The following is a 17455-nucleotide window of genomic DNA, read 5'->3' on the forward strand; positions in this document are numbered from 1 at the left end:
TTTCATTCTAAGCACTAGAATTTAGTTTTGAAAATCAGAAGCACAAAGGATACCACCACATAAAACAGAAAGGGCTAGATACTGCTCCAAAGCTGTGATTCTGTTTTTAGGTTTTGGATTCCACTAAGACTCTTCAATATGTTCTCCTTAGAAAGTGTACATAATTAGGGAGGGGGTGGATTTATAGATCTCTTAAAGCTAATCCTCTTTTGAAAATTTTGGCCAATAGAGAAAAGTAAACAAAGGTATAATATGAATAAAAATTACTACATGTGCTATTTTAGATTTACATAAAAGCACCTGAAATTGATTTCATTTCATAGTAACAAGGCCCCTCCCCTCCTTCTTTCCTTCCTGAACAAAGCCTTCTGGAGACAGGTGTTCAGTCTAAGGTTCTGCTCCACAAGGCAGCATGTGTCACTGTAAGATAACACTTAAGTCAAAAATTTGGGAGGGAGGGGGAGAAGAGTAGGTAAATTAACTTCCATAAATAGAATAATAAAATTTCCAAGTAAGTTAAAATAGCTATTGTGTTAACCTCAATAATTAAATCTCCAGTGCTATTCCTAGAAATCAGCGAGGCTTTGAAAACAAGACCATCTAATTTTGAAAATAATATACTAATATTTAAAAAACCTTACTTGTTAAAGCATAATTTGGGTTTTCTACTTCCATCCGTTGCATTTGAGCACTCAAAAATACTTTAATATCTATTCCTCTGGCAAATGATGAGGAACTGAAAAATCTGGGAGGAATTTTAGAAGCAATGTCCGGTTCATCTCGTCCAAATCCAAGATTATAAAGAATTTCTTCAGGATCTTCCTCATAAAGTTCCAACAATTCTGAAACACTACCAAACAGGAGAAAAAAAAGAAAAGAAATACCAAGATATAAAATGAGTTTATAGTCCACATTACATTATAAATAAATCCATATTCCTGCTTTTCTGTGATAAAAACCTTTTCCTACAGCTTTAAACCATTATTTATTTCAGTATCTTTCTACACCATGTCTCAAATGTGATATCCCTTAGAAAATGCCCACTCTCTCAAGTTGTCAGCATGGAGAAAAGAGATAACCCCTAAGAACGTACTCAGTCAGAGATTCTCTAAGTGATTCCTCACCTTATTTTTTTTGGCATTTTAAGAGATTCCCAATAAAGCAGCTAAAACAAAACAATTAAGAGGAAAGATGGGAGAGAACAAGGAATAAAAACATTGAAAGAATAAATGAAAAGGGAAAACACACTAGGAAGTTGGCAGAACTTGGGTACCAAGTGACATTCGGTAGACCTGGAGCTTCTCTGCTACCCTTGGCTCTCCTCTGAGAGGCAGCACAGGTAACAACCTGATCTCAGGAAAGAGGGAGGAGCTACTTCAACCACTTCCACTAGGGAAGTAGGAGGAGTAAGGTGAGTAAGGTGGGTTACACAAAGGTAACTTCTTACTCTAATGCCATTGGGAACTGAACATTTATTATCCCATCTCTCTCATCCTGATAATCCACGCTGAGGATCACTGAGAAAAATAGGACTGTTAGAGATAGAATTTGAACAGAAAAAAATTTCTATTTGTTTCCAAAAAAGTGCTCAGGTTCCAATAAAATAGTTTAGATAACTGGTTCCAGAGGCACATGTATTTGCATATATACATAAACATATACATATACATATAAATACACATACACATATTATAAAGATCTTTACTTTAGTAGAAAGAAAAACCTATGCTTAAATATCAAGCTTTAAATTAGGAAGGTTTTTCTGATTTCTATGTCAGAGTAACTCAAGACCCTAACAGAAGGAAGAATTTTGGAAGCAGAAGTTACTCTACTATGGAGTTCCTCTTTCAAGTTGTTGCTAGGGTTCAAAATACTTATTAATGAATTCCAACAGCACTATAAACATATTTGTTGCTCTTTATTCACTCTTAATTAAAAAAAAAAAAAAAAAAAAAGACAGCAGCTGCTCCTGTCAGTCATGCTGAACCATGAAACACTTTGGATTCCTGTCAATTTCATACTATTACACCAAATCCAAGTTTGAAAAGGTGACAAGAGAAGGTCATCTACAGCACAATGTAATTGCAGCATAATTTAATAATAAGTTACCTTGAGACTGTCCCACTACTTTTTCCAGATCCAGTGGAATTCATACTTCTCCCTTTCTGATGAAACTGTAGTCTTCTGTCTTTGGCCAAGATACTACTGCTATAAAATAAAAAATAGATTATATAAAATCTTATTTTCCTAAATATCCCTCATTTTTAAAAAGGAAAAACACACAGTTACATACCTGTTTTCAATTTGAGCATCAGTTTCATGGAGTTGGTTGGCTACAGGTAAAAAGAATAAATGTGGAGTACAATTGTTAGTACGACAGGAACTACTATGATACAATTAGCAAATCAGCCACAATACTATTGTTAAATGCCTAATATGCCAACTCTTGTCATGACTCCCTAAATCTATATCATTAAAAGTAATACACAGATCAGTAAGAACAGAAAACAGTAGCTTATGGAGGTTGTTTTTGTTTTTATGAGATATCAATTTAAAACTATTTCTACTGAATGTTTAAAATAAAAAGCCATGTAAATAACCAATTAAACTTCTTTGTTTAACAATTTAGAAATAAGTGGTAAGAAGATACACAGCATATGTGGTATAGGAGATTCTTTTTTTTTTTTTAATATATTTTATTGATTTTTTACAGAGAGGAAGGGAGAGAGATAGAGAGCTAGAAACGTCGAGAAGAGAGAAACATCGACCAGCTGCCTTCTGCACACCCCCTCCCGAGGATGTGCCTGCAACCAATGTACATGCCCTTGACCGGAATCGAACCTGGGACCCTTCAGTCCGCAGACCGACGCTCTACCACTGAGCTAAACCGGTTTCGGCAGGAGATTCTTATTATTAAATTTAAAAGCTGTTAATAAAGAATGATTCAGCATTAAGTGTGGCAACAGTATGCATCACTTTCTACTGTGATTTTTTTAAGGATGGAAACTCCAGTTACAACCACTTTTTAATGCACATATTTGGAAAACTTCTACTCATTTCAATTTTTCTTTTTAAAATTGCCTTTCAAGTTTATCCCAGACATACAAGTCCTAAACAGATTAATGTTAAGCTTAGAGTAAGTTAAATTTACTGTATTTAACTTTTTTAGACAAACATAAAGAATGAAACTAATTTAAAACGTCTATTCCAGCATACCCCATTTATTTTTTCATTTCTGATCTACAAAGTCACAGAAATTTCTTATGTTTCTTTGTACATAAACACATAGCTACTCAATATTTACTGAATGAAAATAAATTTGAAATAATTTTCAGTAAAACTCCTCTTTCCTTTTTTCCTTTTTTAATCGTCACCTGAGGATATTTTAAAATATATGTGTTTATTGATTCCAGAGAGGAAGTACGGTAAGACGGAAAGGAAGAAACATCAATGATGAGAATCACTGATTGGCTGTCTTTTGCACACCTCCTACTGGGGATCAAGGCGAAACCCCAGCATGTGCCCTGATCAGGATTTGAACTGTGACCTCCTGGTTCATAGGTTGATGCCCAACCACTGAGGCACATCAGCTGGGCACATCAGCTGGGCTCACTTCCCTTCCACTCTCTCGGAAAAGCAATTTGCTTTTCCGAGAGAGTGGAAGGGAAGGAGGAGGGGAGGGGAGGAGAAAGAGAGGAAGGGAGAACGAGGAAGAGAGAGAGAAAGAGAGATATATCAACTGGTTGCCTCCCACATGCACCCCACAGGGGGCAGGGAGCAAACCTGAAACCCAGGCACATGCCCTCGACTGGGAATTGAACCGGAAACCTTCAGTGCTAGGGCGGATGCTCTAATCACCGAACAACACCCGCCAGGGCATAACTCTCCTCTTTTCTGGGACACTCTTTTTAGGGTCTGGTTTCCCATGAAATCATTTACTTATGGATGAACAGGCAGAGCAATAGGATTTTTAGGGCCGTGAAAATATGCTATATGATATTACATCGGCGATATGTAATTACACATTTGTCCAAACCCATAGAATGAACAAGACCAAGAGTGAATCCTAAGGTGAACTATGCCCTTTGGGTAATTATGATACTTCCTTGTAGGTTCAATTGTAATAAATGTACTACTGTGGTGGGGAATGTTTATAATGGGAGGCCACACACATCAGAAACAGAAGCACATGGGAAATCTCTATACCTTTCCCTCAATGTTTTTGTGAACCTAAAATTGCTCTAAAAACATAGTGTCTTAAAAAATAATTCCATATTTTGAAGAAACTACTAAGACAAATATCAGTGTTATTTACAGTAATACTGAAAGGCTTTTAAAAATGGGTCGACACATGTTTAATTATTGTGATTGGAAAGCAATAAGTTTAAGCTCCTTACACAGAGTTTATTCCTTGAAAGCATATTAACAGTGATAATAATTTATTCTAGACTTTTCAATATTTACTAGAAGCTTCTATATCATACAGATTGATTTAAAACAGCAAAAGATCAAGGATATTAAATTCAGTGGAGAAAATTCACTATTAATCAAATTATAATTTTAAAAAATTCAATAAAATTCTTAATTCTTTTATTAAGCTATACAGCTACCAATAATCTTTAAAAATACCAATAAAGTAATAAAAAGTTCTTAATTTTACATTATGGAAATTTTACATTATGGAAAGCTTTATCAACCCACTGGAAGAGATTATATAATCTGTGAAAATTTAAGCATAGCACAATACACTTAAAATGCTAATGCAGTCTGGAATAGACCTCAGCATAATTATTTCTAATAAAACTTTGGTAAAGGATAAAGTCATTTATCCTTTAATCTCCTAAAAATCTGGAAAAAGAGGAGAGGGAAAGAAAGAGACACTTGAATGCAAAGAGAAAGACACACTGCAGCTGTAAGTCTGACATAAAGCTACCTCATACTAAACATAAGCTTCAATTTAGTTTTCTCACGTATTTAAGTTTCCTTCCCTCTGTAGGACAATTCTTCCCCCAGTTATATCACCATTGTTTGCCTCCAAACAGTTCATTTAAGCATTTAAGTCCAAAGAAGGCACATGGACATTTCACAAAAGTTTTCAGAGACATTCTTATATGTATCATATATGTTCTGACTAGATTGTTAACATATAAAAGGTCCTATAAAATGTGTCTGAGCCATTTTCAAAACCTTTAAGTTTAGCTCTGAGAATTTGAAAGCAATCAACTTGCTCTCCTTCGTTATGTAATTTTAAAAACTATGTGAAAATACAAACAAATGTACCTTCAGCTCCCAGTGACAAATCATCTTCAAAACTTCCTCCATTTCTCACCAGCACACCTGAAAGAAACATCAGAAGACTCATCCTACTGTTCTGTTCCTCCTGACCCCCATGTAAAATCAATGTCTTAGTAAGCCAAACTGACCAAGCAAAATATATGATACAGTAAAGTGTTTCAGACCCGAATGCCCTTGAAAATTATTCTGATTATACAGTTTCAAGTAGTACAAACTTTATCATAAAGAAACCAAGATTTGCAGGCAGGTGAAGTTCTTAGAAGCCAACGTACAGGCTATTTAATACTTATGCCTTTGTAGATGTTCAAATAGATAATAGGTATCTTACCCAAGGTTTTCGTGGAAAACCAGATCTTGGAGGAATCATCCTTTCACACCCCTTACATTAAATCAGGAGCTCAAGCTAGACTCTCCCAATACTGTAAATGTTCCTTATATGCCTTGCCACTACCTGCACATTCTTGTCGTACTTTGAACTTTAGCATTCTGTCTTGCAAAGGTGGTGAAATTTCAGGTGTGGCCACGTCAGTTAATGTAAGCAAAGAAATGCTGCACTAAGGCTGATCTACCTCACACAATATATATTTTCCTTACATTCACATATCCTATTTCTGTACTTGATTAGTATATCTTTATCCGGACAATAAAAACATAGTTTCCTGTTATAGAAATGTTTGGTAATGTGCTTAAGCTTGCCACCTTTCAAAAAGTTTCTTGACAAGCTATATTCTCACTTAGAGGACAAAGGAAGCAGGACCCTCGTAAAGAACAGATTTAGAAAGGCAACTTTTTCTTACCCTTCTGCGCACTACCGCTCTGCTCATCCAGTGAGGCTCCCAGCGGGGTACTGAAACCACAGAAACGCATACACCTTAGTCTTGAAAAGCTGTCTGGAGAGCTATCACTGCAAGCCTCACGCTTAAAGGGTTGTAGCTAAGCAAGCTTCTAATCACAGTGTAACTCTCCTCCCAAACACACAAGGAATGCAAGTGGATTACGTAAGGAATAGGCCACGGCTACGAGCTAAGCAAATACCTGTGTCAAGTCAGTTTACCAGGAATGATTTAATCACACGTCTGATCTGCCAGCAATTAAAAGCAAGAATGGCAATTATAAGTGATACGAACTGGCACTTTCTTTACAGAAACAGAAAGAGAGAATTACAGCAGGAATTGAGAAAATGTCTGCTTCTCTCAGGCTGCTCCCTAGAAACAGGAAACAGAATTAAAAGAAAGCAAATGGTTATCTCTACAAAACTAAAAGTCAGAGTCTAGTCAGAAAGAAGGCTCCATAGTTACCGTGAACCTTATCTGTTAAATCTATCACTAGCATGTTAGAGCGCTGGGCACTGCCTTTATCCCAACTACTATCTTTATTGATACAAATGGGGAGGCTGGAGGTTTATTTTCTGCTTTTAAACTAAAAAGTACATGTATTCTTCATTGTACTCTGAAAAGAAAATGACTAAAACGTCGGCTTGAGAATCAACCTTAAGAACTAGCCATTACTAAAATCCTTTCACATTCTTGTAGGTCGCAGATAACTTAGAAATCTCTTTTCAAGGCAAAAAAAAAAAAAAAAAAAAAAAAAGGATTTTCACTTCTTCCTCAAAACTATATTAAAGAACCAGATTGTTTTAGTTTGAAAGTTTTACTTTCATAATAATTTATACCTGTTACAAATTCCCTCAGATGTAGTATCAACATAAAAACATCAGTTTCAAATAAATGTTATTGAAATGCCAATTAAATGTTGATTTTCTGCAAACAAAATATAGCAGAGGCAGTTCTTTGGAAATTCGTGTTTTAGTAAAATTCATGCTTTCTGTAATTTTTTCTTAGTAAAAGAATCATAAACAATTGCCATAAAGATATTAACAAAACCTTTGAGCTAAGTTTTTACATATGTTTTAATGAAACTAATTTATGCCATAAGAAAGGTCATTCTTCTCAATGGCTCCTTTATTAGGACAAAACACTATTACTCCTTGTACAGATGTACCCACTGGTCTGTGCACTGACACAAAGTGGCAAATAAGCATAATATAACTGGCCTTCAAACACAAATCTCACTCTTATACTTGCTCACTTCCAAATTCTATCAAAAACTCTGTCCAGTCTTAGATGGTAATCCAAGCAATATGTTTCCACTTAGCCAGAAATAAAGTAAGATAAATGGTTATCAAATTAAATATTTACTTTAAGAAAACACAGTGTGGTGTCTTTACTCAGGATATGGGCAGCAATAAGAAAACAATGACTATTTGAGAACAAAATGCTGTCTTCAGATAATTTGTTTACAATGTACGAAGTAGCTAGATGCTCAGCTCTCCGAAGGATCTTAACTTGTTACACACACACACACACACACACACAAATACAGTTGCATATATCCTAGAAGTCAAATCTGTGATAATAAAGCCAACAGTAAAAGACCTATTCTACCTCTGCCACTTTTAAACAGAACAGGTGCAACATGTTAGAGAAAAAAGCAGCAAAGGAGTGGCAGACTTCAGAATCTGCCTGCGTTAATCGAGACTAGCAATAAAAGTTCCCAAATGTTCAGACATGATGCATCCTGCTGAACACTAACATTTGCTTACTGCATTTATCTTAAAAGATGTACTTATTTACGATCTGCTTGAAATAATCAAGGACACCTGCCCCATACTTGAATATAATCTCTTATACAATCTTAATTCCTTTACATCATACAGTAAACCTAATGTGATTCTTCTCTTGCTCTTAAACATTTTTTGGTGTATCTTTAGAGAAAGGGGTCACATATTTTATCCTTTCTCAGAAGGATCGATGATACCCTCAATAAAGGTCAAGGATCTTTGCAATAAAGTGTTCAGGAAGGCTCCAGGCAATTCATCAAAGTAGGACATCAATAGACTAGTGGCCAATATTTTAATCTATCTTTAGGAAAGAGAAATAAATTGACCTATAAGAGAATCACTTCACCCTCCTTCCCAAAAAACGACTTCCCAAACTTTGGTCCTTGAACACAAGATTAAGAAAAGCCCCAAATGTCTGGCAAAGAAAAAAAAAAAAAAATACGTGCAGAAACAAACGTCTTAAAAAGCAACATTTTTCCCTGGAGATTTTATAAGAAGCAATACATTGGGGCGGGAGGGGGAGGGAGGAGAATTAACAAGCACATTTCACTGTCACAAGATTTGATTGCAATATGATTCACCCCCCCTTCTTTATCATTTTTGTGCCAGTTGCCAAAACCTGTAATTAAACAGATTTATGCAGTCTGAAGGCCTTCAAAGCTCCAGTTCCCTTCCGTGAATTCCAGCGCCATCTGACAAATGCGTTTCCAAGAAGTAAATCACAAGAACAAAAAAGTGAGCTGGTTTTACTAGCTCTCCAAACAGCATTGGGGCACGCACACACACTCACAAAAAAAAATATGCAAGCCCAGATAGTGTTAAGTGCAATTAAGGTAATTAAAAAAAGAACTCATCTAACTTAACACACACTGGAAAGGGAAACGATCCGAGGCCAGATGTCAAGATGTCAAAACAAAAGCGAAATGAAGCACCGTGTGGCACGTGAGAAACCCTTTGGAACAAAAACAAGGCGAGCCTAACCACACGGCACGGGGGTCTGTGTGTGTGAGGTTCGCGATCCCTGATGCGCAAGGAGCATCACTCGCCGCCGGAGCTCAGTTCCAACCACGGGAGGGCTGACCACGGTCACCCACTCATCGGCGGCCCCGGGGCTTCCATTTCCCATCGCTCGGAGGAGGAAGCCATCCGCAGGCTCCCTTTCCGGCTTCTGGTTGACAAGGAACCTGGGGGACCCACGGGGACGGCGGCGCCCGCGGGAGCACTCACCGGCAGTCCTTGAGCCATATCGCGATCTTCTCGTTGGGCACGTTTCCTGCGGGGCAGAGGGGAGGGGCAGCTGGTTACCCACCCCAGGAAGGCCCCCACGGCGGGGAGAACCCGGAGGCTGGCCCGCAGGAGGGTCCCCGGGGGTCCACACGCAGCCCGGGCAGCCGTCCGGGGTCCCTCCGGAGAGAGACGCGGGCCGGCACCGGGCTGGACGCTGGAGCCGCCTCCTCGCCCCGAGCGCGCGTGTTTAAAGCTCGGAGGTGCCTTCTCCCCCATCGGCCTCTGCAGCCCCGGGGATGGGGAGGGCGGTCCGTCCGTCCGTCCGTCCGTCCACCGCTTCCCCGGAGGCGCCCAGAGCAGCACGAGACCTCCCCGCGCCGCCGCCTCCAGCCCGCGTTCCCCCCCGAGTCCCCCCGCCGCCAGCCCCGGGGCGCACCGACCTCTCCCCGCGGCCGCCGGCAGCTTGGCGCCCGGCAGGTCCTCCTCGTCGTCCTCGTCCTCGTCCTGCGTCGTCGCCTCGGTGGACGGGTCCTCCGTCTCCGACGCCTGCCAGGACCCGCGGCACTTGGCCCAGGCCTTCCTCCGGCGGCTCGCCACTTGCCACTCCAGTTCCTCCTCCGCCTCCGCCGACGCCGTCAGGGGCCGGTCCATGGCCGCCGGGCGCCGCGCCGCCGCCGAGCCGGGGCCGGAGCCGGAGCTGCGCGGGACGAGGCGGCAGAGACCCCCGCCCCTCGGTCAGCGCCCGGCCGGCCGGGCTGGGGGCCCGGGGCAGAGGGCGCGGGAGGAGGAGGAGGAGAAGCGGGAGGAGGAGGAGGAGGAGGAGGAGGAGGAGGGGATGGGAGGGAGGGAGGAGAGGAAGGGGAGGGAGGAGGCGGAGGGCCGGCGCTTCACATGAAGTCGGCGGGCGCGGGAGCGCGAGTGGCCCGAACGTGCGCCGCGGGGAGCCGAGCGCCGGCCAGCCCCCGGGCCCCGCTCCCCGCCCCGGCCCCCGCCTCCCGCCTCCTCTCACCCCGCCCCCGGCCCCGCCCCCCGCCTCTCACCCCGCCCCCCGCCTCTCACCTCGGCGTCCCGCTCCCGCCTCCCTCCCGCCTCCCGCCGGCGCGCCCGGGGCTGGCGGCCCGGCGTCTGCGCGCCCCTCCCCCGGCGGCCCGCCCCCTTCCGGCCGGGGGCGCGCGGGGTGGGCGGGGCGCGGCGGGGGCGGGAGCGGGAGGCTGGCCCCGCCGCCCGGCCGAGGGGGCGAGGTCTGTTTGCTGGTCTGTTTGCCAGTGGTGGTGTCCTCCTCGCCACGTTCTCTCTGCTCCAAAGCGGAGCCATGGGGGAGGACCAGGGGCCACCAAGTGTCCGCCTGGCTCGCTACGAGCCACCCGGGGAGGCCAGGGAATTGTGTTCGGGCAGCTGCGGGCGGAGAGGGGCGGGGAGGCGCTTCCTCCTGGTCCCGGTCTTGTCCTAACGTCCAGGCTGGGGAAGACCATGCTTCCTGCGTAAGGAAGCTGTGGACGGAGGTTGTGGGGATGGTAGGCAGGTGGGCTGGCAAAGAATATTGAAGCTGGAAATGCCACACTGACGCTGGACATGGAGAGGGACGGGAAACTAGAGCGCACGGGATAGATAGCTGGGGACACGTGCTTGGATTTGGGTGCAACAAGATGCTACAAGAAACCAATGATGTCAGGGTTCAGAACCGATTTTCGAATGCGTGTGAGCGTACCCTTTTGTTGTTTTTTAAGAGTCTCATGAGGAAGACTATAAAACCGTATTCAAAACCAGACACGCACTGCTTTCTAATGGTTTTGCCAGGACAGGCTCTATCTATAAAATCATATCCAAAATCCATACTGACTTTCCAGTACCGTCTACTTATCATCTGGGCCTTATGTATTCCATGAACTATTAAGGGAACTAGGACAGTGATACTTTTTATTTTCTCTTACTCGTTTGAAACTTCACTATTACTCTTTGAATTTTAACGACGTTTCGGCCTTCAAGAGTCCTATGGCAAAAAGCAGCTAACAGTTTAAAGACCCTCAAAAATAGGCCAGAGTCTAGCTGCCTGTAGGAAAGGTAAGGAGAGAGAATGAGGGAGGAGGCACCCAAAGGTTCTGGTCAAAAGACAGTAAGGTACACTCTTTTGTGTCATTCAGGGCCCTAGAGGACCCCTCCTTACCCAACTTCTCCCAGCTTCATTTCCATCATTTCCACAGACTGTTACTGACCCTATATCCTTGCTTCTCAATTTATTCCTGGTCTTTCTGTACAGTACCTTTATGATCAAGACCTAGTGGAGCCAGAACTTTTCCTTCACTATATCTTTCCACGACTCCCACTCACATCTCTCCCACAATTTTCTGATACACAACTGCAAATGTCTACATCATTTACGTGGGGACTAAACTGTACAGTAAATAATATGACTGGTCTCTGACTTCCCAGCCAAATTGTAAACTGTGAGAGAATAAGAGCATTTCTAAATATCTTCCTATACCTCTTACACTTTTAGTACAATGCCAGTATCACAAGGAACAATGAGATCTTCTGAAGTAATTTTTTATACTTTATGTCCTTCAGAATGGATAGTGGAATGGATAAGATACTTGCTTTATGTTGTTTCTCTAAGACCTATTGTCTTTTACTTAATTTTATTGTTTAAACACACTTTTATAGACAAGAATTCTGGAGAAAAGCAATAATGAACCATAATTTACAGTTTAAAATGAAACCACCACAGTTAAAGGAAGAAAAAATTGTTAGCAGGTAACAATAGTTGTTGAATTTACAATGGCACAATCCTCAGTTTTCTTCTACATGCTGATTTTTAATGCAAAATGTTACATACAGAAATAATAGAGAATAAAATCCTTGAAAAATCCTTGAAATTCTTTTTAAAATGGCTATTTTAAAAAGTAGGGGGTTATCATTCTCAAATTTGCGATTTTAAAAAATACCCAAGGTGTTTTATTTATTCAATAATGAATGCCCTATCACACATGAGGAGAGTCTAGCTGTTTGCTTCTTCAAGGTTTTTTTCCAAACAGCTACTGCATTGTAGACCAACAGCACATCCACATTGCAGAAATTCTACATAAAAGATAATATCTGACTACTGATGCTTATAAGATGGAGAAACACATTTATATTATACATTAGATGCCCAGTGCATGAAATTTGTGCACTGGTAAGGACCCCTAGTAGCAGGTGGTGGCAAGCAGGGCACTCCCCCCCTTCTCGGGCCGGCTCCAACCCCTGGCCGAACTCCAGGAAGAACTCCGGGTAGAAGAGACAATTTGCATACTCTGCTTTTATTATATAAGATGTGCATAATTCCAACCAGCATGATGTAATGGAAACAGTAGGGTCTTTGGTGTCAGACTGAAGTTTGAAATCTGTTTCTGTCTGTCTCTGCCTAGTTGTATTAGAGCCTTAGAGCTCATGTGTCAAACACAAGGCCCGAGGGCCAAATCCGTCCCGCCAGGCCTTGCAATGTGGCCCACACCTGGGCTGTCATCACTGCACTCCGCTGTGTTTCCATCACAATGACAGTTTATGACTGTTCAGTAAACCATTCGGCCCGCGATTTAGGCTGGATTTTAGATTTTGGCCCCTTCTCTGATTGAGTTTGACACCCCTATCTTAGAGCAAGACAATATCTCCCTGGGCATCACATTCCTCATCTGTGAAATAGGAATCATGATGACGATCTAAGGTGATGTGAGGATGACATAGAATACGGTAGATACTCAGTATAGCTGTTGGAATTATTATATTGTAGGAGGCAAAAATCAATTTCTATTTTTATAAATAGGAAAGCTTATGTCAAAACTGCAACATTATGCTCACTTCAATTCAGTAATTTTTTTTGTTTTCCCAGATTTTAACACATATCTCAAAATTAAAAAACAAAATTTACTAATAGGTAGACTAAAGCATTTTGGTTCTAGTTACGGTATTGTTCCTTAAATATTTACAAGATCAAAAATGTTCTTTTATACATCTAAATCTTAATAATTTAGAACCTGACCAGAAAGTGATAATGATGTAGTTTACCAAATTTTCAACCTTTATTAAGATTAGGGGAGCTGGGAGGAATAAGGTGAGTAGAATGCAAATTAAACAAAGAGAGCAGCATTTTATATTTCAACTAGAGGCCTGATACACAAAATTCATGCAAGGGGCTCGGCCCTCATGGCCCTGGCTTCGTCCCGAAGGACATCTGGCTGTCCAGTCTAATTAGCATATTGCCCTTTTATTATTATAGATATGATTACCGGAGAGAAAAATTCTATATGAAATAAGGTTGGAAAACACTGCATGTTATATCCTAATCTACCCCAACCCTGTCATAATAAGACTTGATAAGTCCTCAAAATTTACTTTAAGAAAAAAAAGGCTTACCTTTGTTTAACTCACTATTTCTAAAATGTATTTCAACATGAAATCATTTGGGCCTCTCAATATAACTATTAACATTTCCAGGAATAAGAGTGGAATCATTTGCCATAGCATAAAAGAAAATGAAAGGAAAATGTTACTCAGCAAGTGAATACTTCAAAAATGTTTAAAGATTTATTTACAAATCATATAATTGAACTCTGAGGAAAAGTGGCTTGTCTAACTTTTTTTTTTTAATTGTTTAAATTTTTTTAAATATATTTGTTTTTTTGAAATATAAGATTTTTTAAAAATATATTTCTTTGTCATTATTAATCATTAAAGTATTTCTGATTTTTGTAGACATGTATTTGAAAGTACAATAATAAATTTGTATATTTAAGGTGTATAATTACACCTATTATTTATTCTTTCACCTTAGCAAAAAAAATCAAGGATTATTATATCAGTTCATTGTCCTATCAATGTTTCATAAGGGAGCATTAATATAGCATAACAATATAGTATTTTAATTTCCCATATTTTCCCAAGTACATATTAAAAGGAAAAGCAGGTGTCAATACCACAGGAACTTTACCTTGAACATTATTTACATAATTTGGAAAAGTTTTATACTTCTGATTTTGTGCATGTTGAAAACTTGTAATTTTATCCCTCATTTCATCATTCCCAGATCACAGTTTTTCCATTTGCCACATAATGTGACATTTACACTTTCTGTGGTAAACTTTGTAGAGAGCTTGATTTCTTCTCAGTAGCTCAATTCTCTGGTGTTTCTAAGCAACAGGTAAGAATGGCTCATCTATTCGTCATCAATATTCACATGAAGCAAGATTATATAACAGAATAAGCATTATTGGATCTGTTTCATGAATTAAACAACTCAAAAGAGGTTTTGATATCCTCATAACTGGACATAGTTTCATATAGGAAAGCCAAAATATTTTTAATTCAGCTGTGAAATCTTAATGCTCAAGATTAAATCAGTCCTTTATTATTTTTCTTTTTAGTCTTGCCCTAAAATGTTGCTATTAAATATCTCTGGCATTATAAATCATACAAGCTTTTAAGGAGCTTTATCTATTGCTATCAAGTGCTCAGTCAATGCCACTTGAGAGTTAACATTTTTCTGCGGTACACAACTAACCAGGGGGTTGCCAATATTGCCTTTTTCAGTTTTAAAATAATTGTCCTATGATCAATTATTGATACACATTTGTTTCCTAATTTTAGATTATTTCTAGTTCTTATGTATGTGATTACTTCCTATGTGCAGCTACTAGAACTATTAAAATTTTTATTTCACTATGCATATCTTTGGAATTATATATTTGCATGTAAATATCTCCTGTATTTTATGAGGATCAGAAAAAAAGAAGTCAGTGACTATATGAACCATGTACCTATCTAATATCAGTGTATCTTTAAAAGCCTTACATGGTGCAGATATTATAAACGGTTTTTGAAAACATGCACACAATGTCTTTTTTAAAAATAATCCTGATGTGAGCCTGAGCTCCACTGGCCTCTCCCATCACATTTCCCTTCTCTAATCTGCCTTCTGCAGCCCCTCCGTGCCCATCTCAGAACAAACACAATCTGCATTCAGAACAGGACCCTTTACAAGTTGAATGGAGTTATTTTGGGTGAGTCATTGAAAACAGCACAAAACCTTTCCTCACTCGCCAGAAGTGCATTTTTTAAAGAAAGCCAGAGCGAACAAGGCTTGGCAAGTTTGAAGGTGGACAGACTGGGGAGAGGGCAGCGTTTCTGTCAGACTCAGATAGGATTCTGCTAAACCATTCTGGCTATTTACATTTACCTCCACCAGTTTCTTTTACCATCACTGAACAAAAAGTGCAAGATTGAACAGGTAGGAAGCAGGGACACTCCATTTCAACCAGCACTGTGATGGTGAGCAAAACCAGATCTACTATAGTGTAGCGACAGTTTTAAATCCCCCATGTTTTCCTTCTTTAATCCAGAAGCTATAAAAATGTATCCACTCAATAATCTCTTTTTCCTGATTAAATCAATTTTGGCCAATTAATAATGCTTCTAGGCAATTTTATCTTTTAAGATATATTTGTATTTATCTCAGAGAGGAAAAGAGGGGCGGGGGTGGAGGGAGATAGAACCATCAATGATGAGAGAGAATCACGGATCAGCTGCCTCCTGCACACGCCCTCCTGCGGACTGAGCCTGCAACCAGGCATGTGTTCTTACTGGGAATTGAACCTAACCATTGAGTAGCACCGGCCGGGCTTAGGCATTTAGAAAGTTGTTAAAAATTCAGCGTGCAGTCCTTTAAAGTTGCTTTTAATGTAAGTGAAGCTCATGAGAGTTTATCAAACAAAACATTAAAAGAAATAGAGACAGAAAATAAGCTACTTCCTAAGAAACTTTAAAAATTGAATTGCTGTCATCAAAGTCTCTACGGTATCTTGATAAATTTTGGATATTTAACATGCAGGTATCTATAGAACGTATTACTCACCTTTTATCCTGCAGAGAACGTTTTAGCAATAGTACAAGTGAACACTCTATAAGTTTGTTGGGGTTCACATCTCATGAATGAGGAGAAACCTGGAATCAAGAAGGAGACATTCTTAAATATATAATGGTAATTCAGATCCATTTTGCTATAAAACAGTTAATCCATCCTGTAGGGTTGAGTTATAAGGGTTCCTGTTCACAAAGGGTCTGTCTCCGAGCTGTGGGGTCACACTTGGCCTTACTAGGTGTAATTATGCAATTATTCTTGAACTCCCTTAGAATTATCAGTTTCCACAGGGCAGGGTGACAATTGTTGGTTATACAGAATGAAAATGCAGTGTTTGAAAGTTAATTTGGCTATGGAAGCACTAGGGTAATAAGAAACAAACACATATTTCCTGCTGTAGCTAAGTTCATAGCAAAGAACTTAGGTTTCCCACATTTGGGGGAATTTTTCTTTTCTGGTTAAGCAATTGTTTTTTAAAATATAAAACACAGTAGTTACACAGACTTCAAAGCTTATCTCATGCATCTAAAAATGATTTTTTATCACATTTAGTTGTATTTAAATAGAACCTACGTATGATCAAAAGTTAAAACGATTAAATATCTACTGATGGCAACTCAATGCAAAGAACTATCCCCACGACCTTGTTTCAAAACAGGCAGAAAAGTGAAGCAAACTTCCATTATAATTGCTTTAGAGAAGGTTTATTATTACTTTCAGGTAGCATAGTTGGCATAGATTACAATTAGTATAAATCAAACAGCTTAAAGTTATGTTTATTAATAGGCTGTTATTAAATAAAAGAATTACAGGGTAAAGGTCAGCATACAGGTTGTTTTGTTTATTTTAAAAAATCCTCTGAGCCCGTGTCTTTCCAACTTTTTTCTAAGCCAGCCCATGCTGGCACCTTCAAACCTTTAAATGCTGTAGCCATAATAGTGCTGATACTCAGGTCGGAGAAAGGCTGTTAGAGGAGAACTATTTCAGTGGGCCCAAGGAAATAACTGTGTTAAAAGTAGATGATTCTGATTGAGTACTTGTTGTGTGCCAGACACTGTATTTAGAGCTGGATTTACAGTCTCCTTCAATACAACAACTCTGTGAGGGCTAGTGTCATTCTGACGTCACAGAGAGGGAAACTGAGCTTTACCAAGGTGAACACTTGCCCCAAGTTGCAGAGTGGAACCAGGACTATTGTCTTGCAAAGCCCATGCCCTTACTAAAATGTGTGACTGCCTTGGAGTACTCCAGGCCCACTCTTGGGCAGAGGGTCAGTGTGACTTCGTATAAGTGGAAGGAGTTCTAGGAAAGGGATGAACTACTACAATGTCCTCATTTTACCAGGGAGGAGCACTGAGCTCAAACACTTTAAATAGCCTGCATAAGGTCAGCCATCTAGTTAAGTGATAGAGTTCATTAGGAAC

General features: G+C 40.1%; 1 protein-coding gene and 1 long non-coding RNA gene across 8 annotated transcripts in view; one reads left to right on the top strand and one right to left on the bottom strand.

Annotated features, from left to right (window-relative positions):
* Nucleotides 1-9933, bottom strand: part of ITPRID2 (ITPR interacting domain containing 2) — a 37077-nt gene extending 27144 nt beyond the window's left edge. For 3 of the 6 annotated variants that reach the window (XM_036420709.2, XM_036420708.2, XM_036420706.2), the window contains exons 1-7: nucleotides 9583-9931; nucleotides 9143-9188; nucleotides 6093-6142; nucleotides 5281-5337; nucleotides 2294-2333; nucleotides 2110-2208; nucleotides 642-850 (exon numbers count right to left, since the gene is read on the bottom strand). In XM_036420709.2, coding sequence (XP_036276602.1) covers nucleotides 642-850; nucleotides 2110-2208; nucleotides 2294-2333; nucleotides 5281-5337; nucleotides 6093-6142; nucleotides 9143-9188; nucleotides 9583-9793 — 712 coding nt within the window. In that variant the 5' untranslated portion in view covers nucleotides 9794-9931. Of the gene's footprint in view, nucleotides 1-641; nucleotides 851-2109; nucleotides 2209-2293; nucleotides 2334-5280; nucleotides 5338-6092; nucleotides 6143-9142; nucleotides 9189-9582 lie in introns of all 6 variants that reach the window. The other 3 variants (XM_045575625.1, XM_036420707.2, XM_045575626.1) reach the window with 3 other exon arrangements.
* Nucleotides 9934-12765: 2832 nt separating this feature from the next.
* On the top strand, nucleotides 12766-16149 carry LOC118709690. Of its 2 annotated transcripts, XR_004985090.2 has the most exons (4): nucleotides 12766-12868; nucleotides 14202-14315; nucleotides 15096-15174; nucleotides 16040-16149. It is a non-coding gene; the product is annotated as an uncharacterized LOC118709690 (long non-coding RNA). The 2 variants fall into 2 exon arrangements; XR_004985095.2 differs by lacking the exon at nucleotides 14202-14315.
* Nucleotides 16150-17455: the final 1306 nt, after the last annotated feature.

This window comes from Pipistrellus kuhlii, unplaced genomic scaffold, assembly GCF_014108245.1.
Source record: "Pipistrellus kuhlii isolate mPipKuh1 unplaced genomic scaffold, mPipKuh1.p scaffold_m20_p_7, whole genome shotgun sequence".
Lineage (NCBI taxonomy): Eukaryota > Metazoa > Chordata > Mammalia > Chiroptera > Vespertilionidae > Pipistrellus > Pipistrellus kuhlii.